The sequence below is a fragment of the Centroberyx affinis genome, unplaced genomic scaffold, assembly GCF_046629955.1.
Source record: "Centroberyx affinis isolate AG114_WGS23_722 - 3 ecotype Tasmania unplaced genomic scaffold, CSIRO-AGI_Caff_v1 ptg005101l_1, whole genome shotgun sequence".
In the NCBI taxonomy this organism is placed as follows: Eukaryota; Metazoa; Chordata; class Actinopteri; order Beryciformes; family Berycidae; genus Centroberyx; species Centroberyx affinis.
The window spans coordinates 17629-35217 of NW_027282526.1; the positions used below are offsets into that span (position 1 = coordinate 17629).

The window sequence follows — 17589 nt, forward strand, 5'->3', positions numbered from 1 at the left end:
AAGTAGTGGAAATCAGCCCCACCTTTTCCAGCTGCAACATTAAAGTGATGCTTACACATTAATGCATCAATAATTATAATTCAATAATATAATATATACAGTATTATTCTGAAATGGGCCATTCTGCATAATGAGTACTTTTACTTTTGTTGCTTTAAGTACATTTTGATGCTAATACTTTTGTACTTTTACTTCAGTAACATTTTGAATTCAGGACTTTTACTTGTAACAGAGTATTTTTATACTGTGGTATTTCTACTTTTACTTAAGTAAAAGATCTGAGTACTTCTTCCACCACTGGTCTCAACAGTGAGTTTATATAGTGACCTTATGGTATAGGCTACTTCAAGGTGTTTTTATCTCCTAATGTTTTATTCCTTTAATATTCCTATAGGGACTTTTAGTTTCCTGTGATGTTTCTAAAGTATCCTATAGTAAAATATATCATTAGATTACTATTGCTTAAGGCATATAGTCCATAGATACTGTAGATAGATAGATAGATAGATAGATAGATAGATAGATAGATAGATAGATAGATAGATAGATAGATAGGGTGCTGAAGTCAGACTATGAGTAGATACTGGAAAATAAATACTAAAAATAAGTACTGGAGTAGAAGGAAAATTGCAAAATATTAATAGTTTTATACAGCAGCAGTTTAATGTTTTTTCTTTCTTTCTTCGTTTCTTTCTTTACTTCCTTCTTTCCCTCTCTATTCGCTTCCTTCATTCGCTCTTCCTTTCTCACACTGTCCTCTTTTCTTTCTTCTTTCTATTCTTCTCTCCTTTTCTTTAATTTTCTTTCTTATTCCTTTCATTCCTTCTGCTTTTCTTTTTCCTTCCTTATTTCTTTCCTTCTTTACTTCCTTCTTTCCCTCTCTGTTCCCTTCCTTCATTTGCTCATCCTTTCTCACACTGTCTTCTTTTTCCTTTTGTTCTTTCTTTAACTCTCCTTTTATTTATTTTTCTTTTCATTCCTTCTTACGCTCCTACTTTTCTTTTTCTTTCTTTCTTTACTTTGTGCTTTCTCTCCTTTGTCGTTTTCTATCTGTCTCCGTTTCTTCTTCTACCTAATTTGTTTTGCTCCTCTCTCTCCCTCCCTCTCTCTCTCTGTTCCGCTCTGTCTCTCTCCCTCTCTCCCCCCCCTCTCTCTCCCTCTCTCTCTCTCGCTCTTCCCCCTCTCTGTCCCTTCCCCCCTCTCTTTCTCCCTCTCTCTCTCCCCCCCTCTCTCTCTCTGTTCCTCTCTGTCTCTCTCCCTCTCTATCTCTCCCTCTATCCCCCCCTCTGTCTCTCTCTCCCTCTCCTGTCTCTCTCTCCCTCTCTATCTCCCTCTCTATCTCTCCCCCTCTCTCCCCCCCTCCCCCCTCTCTCTCTCCCTCTCTCTCTCTGTTCCTCTCTCTCTCTCTCCCTGCCTCTCTCTCCACTCTCTCCCCCCCTCCCTCTCTCTCCACTCTCTCCCCCTCTCTCTCTCCCTCTCTCCCCCCTCCCTCTCTCCCCCTCTCTCTCCCCCTCCCTCTCTCTCCACTCTCTCCCCCCTCCCTCTCTCTCCCCTCTCTCCCCCCTCTCTCTCTCCCTCTCTCCCCCCTCCCTCTCTCTCCACTCTCTCCCCTCTCTCCCCCCCTCTCACCCTCTCTCTCTCCTCCCCCCCCCTCTCTCTCTCCACTCTCTCCCCTCTCTCCCCCTCTCTCTCTCCCTCTCCTCCCCCTCTCTCCCTCCTCTCTCTCTCTCTCCCTCTCTCTCCCCCCTCTCTCTCCCCCTCTCTCTCCCCCCCCTCTCTCCCTCTACCCCCCCCACCCCCAGCCTGTGATGGAGCGGTACGAGTGTCTGGGTGTGGTGGGGGAGGGGAGCTACGGCTCGGTGCTGAAGTGTCGTCAGCGGGACTCCGGCCGGCTCGTCGCCATCAAGAAGTTCCTCGACTCCGACTCCGACAAGGCGGTGAAGAAGATCGCCATGCGGGAGATCCGGCTGCTCAAGGTGCCCGGCGGCCAATCGAACGAGCCCGTCCATCAGCCAATCACCCGCAGAGTTAGAGCCTAGAGTCATCTGTATATTCCGCTGTCTGTCTGTGTTAGTTAATAACAGAGGTGGGACCAAGTCATTGTTTTGCAGTCACAAGTAAGTCTCAAGTCTTTGCACTCAAGTCCCAAGTCAAGTCCCAAGTCAAGACAGGCAAGTCCCAAGTCAAGTCCCAAGTCCTAAACTTTGATTAACGTTACATTACCTTGTGATTTTGCTGCTGTAACGTTAGCAGATTGCAATTTAGAAGCCGATTTGTCATCTCGTTTCAGGTCAACATCAAAGTACGAGTCGGGGAGGGAACCCGCAATACTCTCGTCTGTTTAAACAGATCATTGCTGTACAATGGCCGACACGGAGCCTGTGTTAGGGGGGGGGGCTCTGCAGTGGACGCAACAGATAACTGTAACGTTAGCTAAGCATTGGCTCGCTAACTACGTTAATATATTAGCCTCGACTTACTGTTCTTTGTGCAGCTTCAAATGTCGAACGAAGTTGGAAGTTGTTGCATCTCTGTCTGTAATTTTCGACTCACACGTTTTGCATACTGCAATTCATTTTTGGTTGACCACCGTGTAGTTTTTGTACGCGAACGAAATTATCTTTAGTATCATTTTTTCCAACTGGCGCTCAGTAACGTAATGTTAGTTCTTCATGGTTCTCTCCTGCAACTTGATTGGATGCTGTCAGATCGGTTCAAACAAAGTGGATCTGGGAAATGAAGTGTCGACTTGCTGGGAATGAATAACATTAACGTTAGTTGATTCAGGAAATGAAGGGAAATGAATTGATTCGTGGCAAACTTTTTAAATAACATATTTTTTCATCTTTGGGTTTGGGGGAAGGGATCAAGTCTTTTCAAGTCAAAAGGCTCAAGTCCAAGTGAAGCCACGAGTCATTGGTGTTAAAGTCCAAGTCGAGTTGCAAGTCTTTTTTGATTTTGTCAAGTCGAGTCTAAAGTCATCAAATTTGTGACTCGAGTCCAAGTCATGTGACTCGAGTCCACACCTCTAGTTAATAAGGCTACATTCACACTGCCTGAAGCCTGGAGATTGTGTTTACAGTCACCGCCATGTTGACATTTTTTGGAGCCAGAGCAGCCAAAGAGAGGCTGAGGGCGAAGCCAAGGTGGAGGGGGCGGAGTTAGGGTCGTCTGCAGAGAAAACAACCCTGTTTTATATCCGTTATATCCCGTTAATGACACAATTATTTTGAAAATCTCCATAAAGACACACATTAGAAGAAGTGAAATTAGCTACTGAGGGCAAAACCTCTTGTATTATAGCAGAATTTGGGTTGTGGTCCCTTCAGGATTGGCTTCAAAATTCACCCGTGGTTTTATACGCTTGGTTTCAACACATTTCAGTCAAAGGCCTTTGAGTTTTGACTGAACTGAGGCGTTTCCCCAAACACCAATCAAGTCATCTGTTTGTCTTTCTTTCCATTGTTGTGTCTGGTGCTCAGACAAGCTGCCGTGGTGCCAAAATTTTGACAATAATGTAAGATTTACTTTTTTACAACGCTGACAAAGTCACATGTAGGTCTCAGGCCTCGGGATCCGACTTTGCGATCCACATTTTCCATGTGGTCTAGATGGGAAATGAAAAAAATGCGACTATCATGCAGCTTTTTGCTGTTCACACTGATTAGAAAACATCAGATCACAGAGTCACAGGGGAAGAAAAAAAAAATCAGAAATGGGAAACTTTCAGCTGCAGTGTGAACGGAGCCTGTGTCTCTAAAACAGTGGTTCTCAACGTGGGGCCCGGGGACCACCAGGGGTCCTTGAGGGCATTCCACCAAATTGATGAATTGTTAAACTTCATTATTTTGTCATTTTAGAATGACTATTTTGATCATAGTTCCTCTGTTATCTCTCTGCCTACAGTACAGACAGTCATGGAATTCTGGACAAAATGATACCTAACAATAAAAATATTCTCAGATTTGGGTCCGAGAGACAAAATCTCATCTAATGGGGGTCCGTGGCCCTAATGTGGACTAAATTAGGGGTCCTTGATATGAAAAAGGTTGAGAACCACTGCTCTAAAATGCTTGGTGGTCAAGCTGAGATCGAGACCGCGAAGGTTTTTCACCCAACAGCGATGATAACAGTCTTGCCCATAAGTTCAGCTTCAAATTCATTCTGGTTCTCGTCTCTCACCGTGACCGTCCGTCCAGCGGCTGCGTCATGACAACCTGGTGAACCTGCTGGAGGTGTGGAAGCGCCGCCGCCGCTGGCACCTGGTGTTTGAGTTCGTGGAGCGGACGGTCCTGGAGGATCTGGAGCAAAACCCCGGCGGACTGGAGCCGAACACCGGCAGGCGGTACCTGTTCCAGATCCTGAGGGCCGCCGCCTTCTGCCACCAGCACAATGTGAGGACGCAAGCAGAGTGTGTGTGTGTGTGTGTGTGTGTGTGTGTGTGTGTGTGTGTGTGGACACTGGATACATGCTGGTAGAGAGAATGGTCGATTGCGTTCATACTTGTATTACACTAAATACAGTCAATCCAAGTTAGTGGCACAGCTAACTCTGCCTGTAGCGTCATTGATTCTTACAAATTTCTTTCTGTTGTTGTTGAGGAAGGCAGGAAATTTTGATATAATAAAAACTTAAGGATTTATGGAATACAGCAGGCAGATTTTCCAATATGAAATAGGATCAAAGATGGTTTTCTGTAAATTCAAAATTACTATAACATGCTGTAATAATTTAAACCTGTACTGTAACTATTGTCATTATTTTATTATTATATTATTATTAAATTTATTGTCATATTGATTGATTGTTATTATGATGTATCACAACCACCCACCTACCCTACTCAACCCAAAGTAATCTTTCTATCTATGTAACAAAACAATTAGACAAGCTATGGTGTAGATTAGAATATTAACCGATCTTTGTTAACCAAAGATTAGAATGCTACAATCTAAAAAATGGTTTGGATGCAGGTTGGAATACAACAGAACATCCGCACACAAACATGCTTCCATATGAAAAATGGGTAACACTTTACAATAAGGGTCACTAAGTTAAGGGTTAGTTAATGCTTAATTAACAGTTAACTAATGTGTCTGGTAATCGTTTACTAATGGTGTTCATGTTAACTAAGGTATTAATTTATACATTATTTAATAGTCATCTTTATAAACTATTAAATAATGTATAAATTAATACCTTAGTTAACATGAACACCATTAGTAAATTACACATTAGTTAACAGTTAATTAAGGGTTAGTTAATGCTTATTAAGCATTAACTAACCCTTATTAAGCATTAACTAACCCTTAACTTAATGGCCCTTATTGTAAAGTGTTACCGAAAAATGTTAATACAGAAGTGACATTTTATGCAACGTCAGTGTCAACATGTGACTAATAGCCACTGCTAAGCTGCTACTAGCTACGTTAGCTAGTGTGCTAATCAGATGTGTTAACAACAAGACAGTGATGGTTAGCTGACCAGATGCTATGGTTAGCTAGCTAACAAGCTGACATTATCTAAACACTAAATCAATCAGATGGATCAGTGATGAAATAATCAGTTCAGTCAGAAACAGACAGAAATGAACCGTCTGTTCAATTCTGTCGAGACGGACAGAAACACAGTCAGCTGTTCACAGAGCTGAGGACCTCCAAGATGGCCGCCAGAGAGGGGGGGGGTTACCTCAACCTGAAAGCCCCCTATAGGCAAACTGTAACCTAACTTACAGTGTTTTCTCTCTCTGTGTCCACCTCTGTTCCCCTCTCCTCCCCTCGCAGATCATCCACCGCGACATCAAACCGGAGAACGTCCTGGTCTCTCAGGGGGGCGTGGTCAAGCTGTGCGACTTCGGCTTCGCCCGCACCATGGCTCCGCCCGGGGAGGGAGGAGCCTACACCGACTACGTGGCCACGCGCTGGTACAGAGCGCCCGAGCTGCTGGTGGGAGACACCAAGTACGGCAAGTAAGTGTGTGTGTGTGACTGTGTGTGTGTGTGTGTAGACGTGTGGGATGTAGGTTGTCTGTTGGTTGAGATGTTAATGTGTGTGTGTGTGTGTGTGTGTGTGTGTATGTTTGTGTGTGTGTAGACCAGTAGATGTGTGGGCTGTTGGTTGTCTGTTGGTAGAGATGTTAACAGGACAGCCTCTGTTCCCCGGAGACTCAGACCTCGACCAGCTTTACCACATCGTCAGGTGCTTCGGTGAGTACATGCACACACACACACACACACACATCAGTTGAACATCAGACCACTCTACTCCACTCTACTCTACTCTACTGTACTCAACTCTACTCTACTGTACTCTACTGTACTCAACTATACTCTACTGTACTCTACTGTACTCAACAGGTAACCTGACAGCTCATCACCAGGAGTTGTTCTACAGGAACCCGGTCTTTTCTGGAGTCAGACTGCCAGAATGTTCTGTTAGAGTCCCGCTGGAGCAACGCTACCCTGCACTCACACACACCGCACTGGACCTGGCACAGGTACACACACACACACACACACACACACACACACATATAATGTGTCTGCACCTGGCAAAAGTACACACTCACACAGCTTTCTGGAGCAGGCACAGGTAATATAAAACCACACACCATGGCACTCACTTGCGGTCATACCGGTGTTTCCCCTATAGAGGGTTTTCAGGTGATGTAATCCCCCTCTGGCGGCCATGTTGGAGGTCCTCAGCTCTGTGAACAGCTGATTGTGTTTCTAAATGTCTCAACAGAATTGAACAGGCGGGTAATTTCTGTCTGGGAACTGATCACTTCATCACTGATCCATCTGATTGATTTAGTGTTTAGATAATGTCAGCTTTAGCTAGCTAACCATAGCATCTGGTCAGCTAACCATCACTGTCTTGTTGTTAACACATCTGATTAGCACACTAGCTAACGTAGCTAGTAGCAGCTAGCGTTAGCATGTTCACATTAACATCAGTGTGTTTGCTGGCTAGTTAGCTAGCTAACAGTTTGTTCAGGTTAACTGAGCTGACTCTTCTCAAGCTACAACTCTTCATGTTTTGGAGTAGAGACTAGGGCTAAAGACAAGACAGTTTACTGTGTCACAGTAACCTACATTTGGAAACAAATCCACCTTATCACACTATTCACTTTTACTGAGAACGTTACTGAATGGATCTACAGCCACACCACAACAAGCTTTTTCAGGTATCTTTCTCCACTTGACCTCAATGATACCAGTTGTGGTGGTTAGGATATTTGTAATGCATCTGCAAAGCCTCTATTGCATCCTCAAATTTTTGTCAAATGTTTTGAAAGACAGACATTAAATTGTCAGTCAGTCAGTAATACCTGTCTGTTGTCTTTTTCAGCGTTGTCTCCAGATGGACCCAGAGAGCCGAGCTCAGTGTTCAGACCTGCTACAGCATCCTCTGTTCACACACGACTCATTCCACATCAGGTACCCGTGTGTGCGTATGTGTGTGTGTGTGTGTGTGTGTGTGTGTGTGTGTGTGTGTGTGTGTGTATTTTAACAGTCAGTTTTACAATTACTGTAATTTTTACAAGCTAGTATGTATATGTACAGAATATTGACCCAGGTTCAAACCATTGTGTAGGTTATATGTGTGTGTACTGAATATAAATGTTAACTAAATGCCATCAATCCAATTTTACATTAGAAAAAGTTTTATCAAAAAGCATTTTTTTTTCCAAACTGAATAATTTGTTCCATATTATGTAATACAGTATTTTAAAGCTCTGAATGCAAAGATAAATAATCTACAAATAACAAAATAACTATCTCCCACAATGTACCTGGTTTACCAGGACCAGCCTGTTGAGTTGCATCTTAGTTTTTAGCTAATGCTAGCTAGTTTCCCATAGCTGCCCTTGGAGCAGGCTGGTACACATAGAAATGGGGGGTTAGATACCTTTGCTCAAAGGTATTTTGTCAGTATTGGGCACTGGGAATCAAACCAACAATCTTTTGACTGCTGCATGGTCTCCATAGTCTAGCTGCTAACCTGCTGTGTGTGTCTCTGTACAGGTTTATGGATGAGCTGAATGCAAAGATCCAGCAAGACCAGAGAGGGAACTCTACCCTTCCCAAGATAACCAAGACCACAAGAAGAGAGAGGGAAGAGGGGGAGGAGAGGAACCAGAGAGGCAAAGACAAGAAACAACCAGAAGAAATGGAGGAGAAGACCAGCAAGGTGAAGGAGAAGAGAGAGAGGGAGGAGAGAGAGGAGAGGACAGCAAAACCAAAAGACAAGCAAACTTCCAAACTGTCTAAAACCATTTGGAATACCTCAGACCCTCCGACAGCCGCCAAACAATCCAAAACTTTAGACGCCAAATTTGTAGATAGCTCGGCGACCGCAAAAAGTAAACCTGGAAAAGCCAACGGCACAGAGTTGAGGAAGGAACTTGAGATTTCTGCTAAGTCATCGGAGTCATCGGCTACCAGGACTGCAACAACTTTGATGGACGATACAATGACAACTAAACCTAAACTGGGGAAACTTGCTACTACAGAGCCAAGGAACGAGCATTTGAAAACCAAGGAGCATATGAAAGACCCTAATTCTTCTAAAATAGACTCTAGTTGCTCAGAGTCTAACACAGATATGTTAATTATGACTGGGAATAGGTCAATAACAGTAAAATCAAAACCGTGGAGAACTTCTAACTCAGAGCAAAGTCAAGAGTTTGGGAAAGACACAAACCACACAGAGACAAATGTCCCAAAAGTGTCTAGAAACTCAACCACTTACCATCCAGATATGAGTTTAACCCCGAAAGCTTCTCTGAAATCAACTGTTGATCGTATGGATACCAACACAATGCTGAAAATAACTAAAATGTCCACTGCTGGCTATGCAGAGGGTAGTTCAACACCCAGAACTTATAAAATGTCAAATAATGACCATCTAGATATCAACTCTACACTTAAAGCTTCGAAAACTTCAAGCAATTACCATACTGAGGATTTCAAGATGGCCACCCCAAACATTGCTGTTCTTGCCAAGCCATGCGGGACAACTTCTACCTCAGATCGATGGACCGCAGAGTCAGAGCAGAGAAGGGACCCCGAAGGTCAAAAGATATTATCCTCAAACCCCAAACCATCTAAGACTACCTTGACCTCTGGTGCTAAAATGGCCAAAAACACATCTTCCTCCACCAACCCTCCAAGGACTCTGACCTCAGATCTCTCAGAGGAGTCCTCTACAGTTAATTTGGAGATTTCTACCGTGAATTCATCCTTTAGCGCTGGTAAAATGTACATCACATCCTCTGGCTGTACAACACTGACTAAAACAACCTCAAAATCAGTCTTGTCCAAAATTAACTCGAATTCAGACGCTAAACTCACAAATGACACCATGTGCATACCCTCCAAACCTTCGAAGAGTCTTCCAACAGACAGTGAACAGATTGAAGGATCGACTGTAACCATAGATCAGCAGAACGCTTCAGGCAAAGAATACCGGAAGGAACCCGGGTCTGAGAACTCATGCGCTGATAAACCGACCACTTTCAATTCCAAGACCACCGCAGAAACTAGAACAACCTCGACCTCGGAAACACATGAGATCCCTAAAACCAATCACCCGGACATTTCAATAGCGGCCATTATCCCCAAACCATCCAAAACCTCCGACAAAGAGAACAGAAAAGATTTAGCTCCTTCTGAGTCCAGCGCAGTGACCAAAGCTTTGTTAAATCCAACTTTGACGGTTTCTAGAAGCTCAATTGTTGAGCAAAAGAGCGACAGCAGGGAGGCGGAACCTGACGTAAAAACCACGACTGTCGAATCCAGATCTTTGTCCGATAAAATGAAGCCCGGATCATTTAGCAACCACGGCAAGTCCACAGCTGCAGTGACCCCGAGGACTCCAAAAACTACATTTCGCACCGAGGCAAAGACGGAAAATGGCAACATAGACAGAAACGAGACGGCGAATGTATCCGCCATCGCAAATTTGATTGAAGTCGTGTCTCAAACGACGACTGCAGACGACAAAGCGTCCAAAAGCTCCATCCCTGACGCTGATACGTTTGGTATCGATGAAAACGCCATGAAACTGATGAAACAAAGCTTCACAGCAACCTTACCGAAACACAACCACCCTCCTTCTCCTTCTCCTCCTTCCTCTCCTCCCATTCCCCCTCCTCCCTCCTCCACTCCTCTCCTCTTCCCTCCCCCCTCCACCCCCCTCGTCCCCTCCCTCTCCATCGTCGGCAACGGTAACGGCCCGGGGGCGGGCCTTCATCCTGGGACTCACAGCCTCAGGTACTCCGGTTCCCATGATGCCGTGCACCAAGTTACTGTTTTAGTTGGCTTTAATTGACTAATTGAATGTATTTTTTTAGCTTATGTGCATTGCTGTATTGTTTCTTATGTATTAAGCATTACTTGTTTCATCCAATTGTTAATCAACTTGAATGTATTGTGTGTGTGTGTGTGTGTGTGTGTATGATATGTGATTACAGATGTATAGACAGGCCAAGGCAACACGGTGGAGTTTATGGTAGATTGGCCCAACAGTCTCTGTCCAGCCAGGTAAGTGTGTGTGTGTGTGTGTGTGTGGCATTGTAAAAAAAAATGGCATTGTACTGATCAGAAATAACCATTGTGAATCTCTCTTTCTCTCTCTCTCTCTCTCTCTCTCAGGTGTCGTCAGAGAAGAGCGTGATCCACGAGCGTTCCTTCCTGTCCGACCGCGGTAACCTTGGTAACTGCGGTGGCGTTGCCGTGGCCAAGAGGAAGTCGGACGTCCGTTTCCCAGATCTGAGGAGCTCCATGCTGCCAGAGCTCAGAGGAAGAGACGGTAGCCCCCCCCCCCCCCCACCCCCCACCCCCCCCACACACACACACACACACACACACACACACACACACACGCTCACACAGATTTGTCTCACCATATATAAGTACTAACACTAAAACAAGCCAACAGTAAACTTGTCATCCCCCACAAATGATGCAGTCTCCCTCTGGGCCAATCAGGAGCCAGTATGACTCCTTGTTTGATCTGTAACAGAACATGCGGAAACAAAGAGGTGAGACGCATCAAAATCTGTCCAGTGGTGTCTGAGATATTGTGTGACAGACGGACTGACCGAATCGGGCCGATCCACCAGCCAAAATGTCCTCACTTTGCAAAAATGTCCTCACTTTGCAAAAATGTCCTCACTTTAAAAGGTGTAAAACAAGAACACACAAACACACACACACACAGATACACACATGCTCTCACAGAAACACACATACACACGTGTATTTGAGTTTTCAGAGAAATGGTTTGGAACTCCATGGACTTACAAGTGCTAAACTTTACGTCAATACAAAATCTGAATAAATCCACCACCGCTTAAACATAGAGTGATTCTCAGCCAATAACATGAGCCAGATATTATGGGAAATTTGCCAAGAAACACCAAAAGATTTTAAAACATACAATATCTAATCTAATCTAATGTGCTACACCACAGAAATGAGGGATTAACATATTATTCATGTGTCATAGGTCGCCACACCAAATAAATTAAATTACTGATGTGTTATAGTTACACCAAAACAATAAATGGTCAAGACCCTTGGTGTGTCTACCTATAATATAAATGATTTATATTATAGGTAGACACACCAAGGGTCTTGACCATTTATTGTGTTTCCTGGTAAACACGCCAAAGAAGTAACTGTTTCTAGATAGTCACCCGACAAGAATTAATTTATCTGTAGATAATTACACCAGCGGAACAAACTGTTTTTGTGTTGTGAAGCTAAATGAAGTCTGTTCTCTGATCCCAGGTAAACACACCAGAGGCTTCACCAAGGAGCAGAGGAAAGACAAACAGCCAATTCCCTCCATTCCTTCCACAGAGCCACAGCAACATGGACACAACAGTACTGACACACACACACTTTAACACACACACACACACACCGTAACACTTCTTGTCGAATCACAACATGTTTCATAACTCTTGTTCAGATCACCATTAATCTGCTTAAATCACCAACACTGAAATTAATATTAATGGAAACAATGTTGATTTTGTCCAAAATTAGCACTAGCATTAGCAGAGAACCAAACCATGCATTGCAGTTTCACCTGGTTCTTCGTCAAATATCAAACCAAAATAATTACATAATTACATCATCATAATCATACATTAAAAAAACAAAAAATGGACAATTGAAGAAAACTTTTATTAAATACATTTGATAAACAACTTTTTAGTGTGTTGTATTACATTGCACATTTTTAAGCAGCAAGTCTGTAATATGTGAATAATTTTTTTTATCATTCTTTAGCATTGATCAGCACATTAATGTCATTGTTTTACACGTGTTATTATAATGAATAAACAAGCTTTTTAAAATGGAAGATTGGTTAAGCTTGGTTTGTTTGTGACAGCAGCTAAGCTAGCAGCACTAAGCTAGCAGCACTAAGCTAGCAGCGCTAAGCTAGCAGCGCTAAACAAAAGTCTAGGAATAGAGATTTCCGTAAGCGAGATTCATAAAGTAAAAGACCTTATAGTATCATAGCAATAACCCCTTAGAGGCCATTCTTTACTGATATTAGAGTTACAACAGCGATGCAGTGTGAAGTGCAGACTCAACCATGCTGATAATTCCCATAATGCACGGCTATTTTATTGGTTGCTATGCCAGCTCTTGTGTTAATCAGAGAACTAATTTGTGATCTTTCTAGTTTTTGTTGGAGAAACCTTTTCAGACAGAACACACACACACACACTGGTAACTGTTCTATATAAAAAAAAAAGTTGTTGATGTTGATGTGCTTGGGTTTATGAAACCTTTTCAAAACCAATTAAACTCAAAACTGCACAGTGGTCAAGCTATAAACAAGGCTGTTTTTCGTAACTCCGGAAAAGTTGACATTTTAGAGATACAAAATGTGAAAAATAACACACATCACAAGCAAAACATTCCTATGAGCCTAGAATATTAATAGATGACAAAGTACTGGGTTAAGAAATAAGGCCTGGTTTTGCTTTCAAACTAAATAATTCAAACTATTACAAAAGCAAAAAAATTCAAAATAATTTAAGGCTGTTGGACACGAAACTGTTTGAGTCAGTTAATCATCGAACTCCTCTGAAGAAGACGAAGATATTTTCCGCCTGTGTGTGTGTGTCAGCCAGTTAGCCGGAGAGTGTGTGCGTCTCGCTGGGTGTGTGTATCGGTACGGTTGTCCGTTGTTCCACGACGTCACGCCTCCGATTGGCTGAGAGACGAGTCTGTTGCCAGGCAACGGCCAATAGCCAGGCAAACCCTGAGCTCCGCTATTGGCCAGGAGGTAGTATAGGAGGAGGGAGCCAGGGGTGGAAAGGCTGTTGGTGATTGGCCCTGCTGAAGCTGGCTGGTTCCTGATTGGTGCTCCTGTGTTCTGGGACGTTGGCTTCCTGGGCGGAGGTGGGACCGCTGGCTTTTGGGGTGCGACCGTCGCCTGCTGGGAATTTATACACAGTAGATTTTAAAAAACACATCATCATATGGAGGCTGACAGCATGATAATATAACCAATTTTTCTGTCATTTCATTCTATTTGTGTTATTTATTTTCCTTCTGTGGATGTCTGGCTATGTATAGTGTTTATATGTGTTTGTCTGGTATTTGGGGGGTGGTGGGTGGGGGATTCGATTAAGTTTCCTTTTCTTTTTCTGTTGGACCTGTTTGGATCTATGATATAATGTGAAAAATTACAATAAAAAGACCCCGATCAAAAAAAAACAAAAAAAAAAAAAAACACATCATCAACTTGTTTGGAGATTGATTATTGCGAGTGCCGCACACAGATATCGCTAAATAAACTTTATTCTAATGGCATGGAGATGAAAAAAAAAAAGCCTGACATTTCAGCATCCTGCCTTCATCGGGTCTATTTTCACCGCTCTATTCGATCTTGAACTGTCGGCAGCAGGACTGTTCGTTTTTAACAGCTATGGTCGACTTGTTTGGAGCATTTGCTTGAATCAACACAACATTTTGAAAAAGAAGAGAGACACACCTTGTCACAGATGTTTCTTCATCGAAAATCCTTGGGAACCAAAAGTCATTTCATCCCGTGACCGACTGTTTCGTCACTGATACCTTCCCAACATGATCTTATGAAAAGTCGTGCGGACATTTCTAAATATCAATTACAAACCATTTATGTATTCATTTATTTATTTACTTTTCATTCTTCCCTTGTTGTTGCCTATTTGTTGTTCATTCTTCAATACATGTATTTATTACTGTTATTATTACTGTTATTATTATAATTGTTTTTTTTTGTTTTTTTTTCCTCTCCTCTCCCATACACACACAATCATACACATAAACACGCGTTCTAACATGGATCTTCCCTAAAACACTAATTCTGGACTGCAGTGGCTGCATGATGTCGCTATCATCATAATTGATATGTCTATTTCATCCCTGTTTGTTTTGTTTCATTTTGTTTTGTTTTGTTTTATATGTGTACCATGTCAAGTGTTATATGTCACTCTGTTGTTGTTTATTCATTGTCTGCCCTTGTCATCCCTGTTTCAATCATTGTTTTATCTGTAAAGTCACTGCTGTTTTGTCTTTGCACCAATAAAAAAAAAAAAAAAAAGATTCCCAAAAAAAAAAAAAAGTCGTGAAATGAGCACAAACTAATGCAGATTTATGTGCTGTGGACACAAATTATCCTCCACCATGAATTGGATTCTGGGATAAAAACATGAAGTGGACATTTTCAGCTAGAGGTTGACTAACGGTTCAGTTTAGGAAACTAAAACAACTTGGTTAAGGTTTGGGAAAGGCTTTGGCCGGTTAAATAAGAAAAACTGTAGCTAAAAAATTTAATTTGACTCTTGGTATGGTATCTTGGTATAATGAACTCAGGTCTCCGGCATTGAAGTCAAACTCATCGCCCCTCCTCCACCCGACCACAACACCCCGACTGTCACTGTGACTCTACTGCCTGTTTACAGTCGTGTCTCCTTCATGGAACCGTTTCATACTGGGAAAACAGAAATTTTTTAACACTTTACGTGCCACCGACACGTGATTTGGAGTGGTGTTCATGTCAGGCATTAGTGTGACATCACGTTGTACCTTCCTGCTGTCCGGCGGGGGCGGCGGCGGGGCGGCGGGCGGAGTGGCGGGCGGGGCGGGGGGCGGAGTGGCGGAGGGCGGAGTGGTGACAGGGAAAATCCTGCAGGGTCCGTCCACCGCCGAGCCATCGACCTCTGGAGGCTGGAAACCTGACAGAGAGGGGAGGGAGGGAGCTGAGGAAAGGAGGGGGGGGGGGGGGTAAAGTCAGTTTGTACGATTCTACGAGTCGGAGTGGGAGGCGGAGCTAACAGACTGAAACAGGAAGTAGTTTGACATGGGAATAGCACGCAATTCTCCCAACTCAAGAGGAGAAAAACATGTAGGAGTCAAACACTGAACCGCTTTCTTACCTGTACTATAAGGTCAGCAGTTAGTGTGTGTGTGTGTGTGTGTGTGTGTGTGTGTGTGTGTGTGTGTGTGCATAAAGGTGTCTGTGTTGCTATCTGATCTGTCAGTCTATGTTGCATATTTCATGATGACATGAAAGGTCTGAGGTGTTGGGAGCACACACACACACACACACACACACACACACACTTACTGTATAAGAGGAGTGTGTTGGTTCTGGCATCACAGTAGAGCTTCATTATCATCTGTCTAAATTATAATCTATTATCTTACTTGACTTGCTGCAAGTCCCATAAAAATGTAAAACTTAACTTAAAGTTTAACCTTAAACTATATAAACCATAAAAACTAATTCTTGTTGCATTTTGTCACAAAACAAGATGAGTGTCCAAGTCCAAATCACATCAAATCACATCAAATCACATCAATTATTTATAGTGATGGGATGATAAATCGAAATTCAGTATATCACAATCCGTCTGTTGTGTCAGGAACATGAATGGTGATATCAGCTCCATGTTATTCTGCTGTCAGGAACATGAATGGTGATATCAGCTCCATGTTATTCTGCTGTCAGGAACATGAATGGTGATATCAGCTCCATGTTATTCTGCTGTCAGGAACATGAATGGTGATATCAGCTCCATGTTATTCTGCTGTCAGGAACATGAATGGTGATATCAGCTCCATGTTATTCTGCTGTCAGGAACATGAATGGTGATATCAGCTCCATGTTATTCCGCTGTCAGGAACATGAATGGTGATATCAGCTCCATGTTATTCTGCTGTAGTAATCACTAATGAGACTCTTGACCATCACAGTTTCACAAGCTCTCCATCCAAATTATATTATTGTCACTTTGTAATGACATTTTTAAAATTGTTGTTTACATTCTAGCAGCCAATGGCATCGCTATTAAGATTTGAGTCTCAGAAATAAACAGAATTCTGCACAGTCAGACTTTGTTGTCACCAGTGGTGGAAGAAGTACTGAGATCTTTTACTTCAGTAAAAGTAGCAATACAACAATGTAAAGATACTCCATTACAAGTAAAAGTCCTGCATTCAAAATCTTACTTAAGTAAAAGTACATAAGTATTGGCAGCAAAATGTACTTAGAGTATCTAAGTAAATGTACTCATTATGCAAACTGTCCCCATTTAGCGAGTTATATTTTTCATATATTATTGGAATATTAATACTGATTTATTGACATACATGTACATGTAAGCAGCATTTTAAAGTTGCCAACGTGAAGCTAATCTTAACAATTTAGCTATACTTTTGGGTAGTCTAATCTATAACAATGCTATTTTATAGTTATTTTATAAAGATGATCAAATGTTTTAAATATAAAATATTGATCTGAAAAGTAACTAGTAACTATAGCTGTGAAATAAATGTAATGGAGTAAAAAGTACAATATTTCCCTCTAAAATGTAGTGGAGTATAAGTACAAAGTAGCATAAAATGGAAATACTCAAGTAAAGTACAAGTACCTCAAAATTGTACTTAAGTACAGTACTTGAGTAAATGTACTTAGTTACTATTTATGGAGTGATTTTAATAAAATAAGTTTGTAACAGAGCCACAAATCAGAAAGGCGTACTGACCTTCAGTCGAGTCGACGCTCCGAACTCGGAGGAGGAAGAGGAGAAGAAAAGAGACGGACAGCGCCGTCGGCCCGGGAGACATGATGACCGCTGGGAAAACAGATGGAGAGGCGGGAAGAGAGAAGAAAAGAGGGGAGCGGGATCGGGAGGATGGACGGAGAGAAAAACAAAAATAAATTAAGGAGGAATCAGAAGAGGAATGTAAAAGTGTTGGAGGAGAGTCGAGAGAGAGAGATGCAGGACGGACGGAGGAAGAAGAAGTGAGAGACGGGAAGAGAGGGAGAGAGAGTGATAGTGATGGAGGGAAAAGAGGGAGGGAAGGACGGAAGGAAAGGGAGGAGAAGCGGAGGGAAAGGACAGATAACGTCTAGACTGTGAAGGTTTGTCTAAACAGAGCGAACGGGGTTTGTGGTTCCTGAGTTGCAACACGACAAAATGCCTGTTAATCCCCTTTGCTTTTGTTTTTTTTAAGCTTTAATCATCCAGTGAAGGTTGATCTGGATCAGCCACACCCTGCTTCACATTAAC

General features: G+C 42.5%; 2 protein-coding genes across 2 annotated transcripts; one reads left to right on the forward strand and one right to left on the reverse strand.

The window, feature by feature from the left end:
• The first annotated feature begins 1808 nt into the window (after positions 1 to 1808).
• On the forward strand, positions 1809 to 11992 carry LOC139666743 (cyclin-dependent kinase-like 2). Its single transcript, XM_071546060.1, has 12 exons — positions 1809 to 1976; positions 4200 to 4394; positions 5784 to 5968; positions 6093 to 6205; positions 6356 to 6495; positions 7350 to 7438; positions 8027 to 8192; positions 9393 to 10276; positions 10477 to 10546; positions 10658 to 10814; positions 11798 to 11893; positions 11982 to 11992. Exons 1-12 carry the CDS (start codon positions 1809 to 1811, stop codon positions 11990 to 11992), a joined length of 2274 nt encoding a protein of 757 aa, XP_071402161.1.
• A 271-nt stretch (positions 11993 to 12263) lies between these two features.
• On the reverse strand, positions 12264 to 17253 carry LOC139666742 (uncharacterized). Its single transcript, XM_071546059.1, has 3 exons — positions 17062 to 17253; positions 15101 to 15273; positions 12264 to 13466 (listed from the first exon to the last, which is right to left on the reverse strand). The coding sequence occupies exons 1-3, from the start codon at positions 17141 to 17143 to the stop codon at positions 13095 to 13097; spliced, it is 627 nt and encodes a 208-aa protein (XP_071402160.1). The 5' UTR covers positions 17144 to 17253; the 3' UTR covers positions 12264 to 13094.
• Between the last annotated feature and the right edge of the window lie 336 nt (positions 17254 to 17589).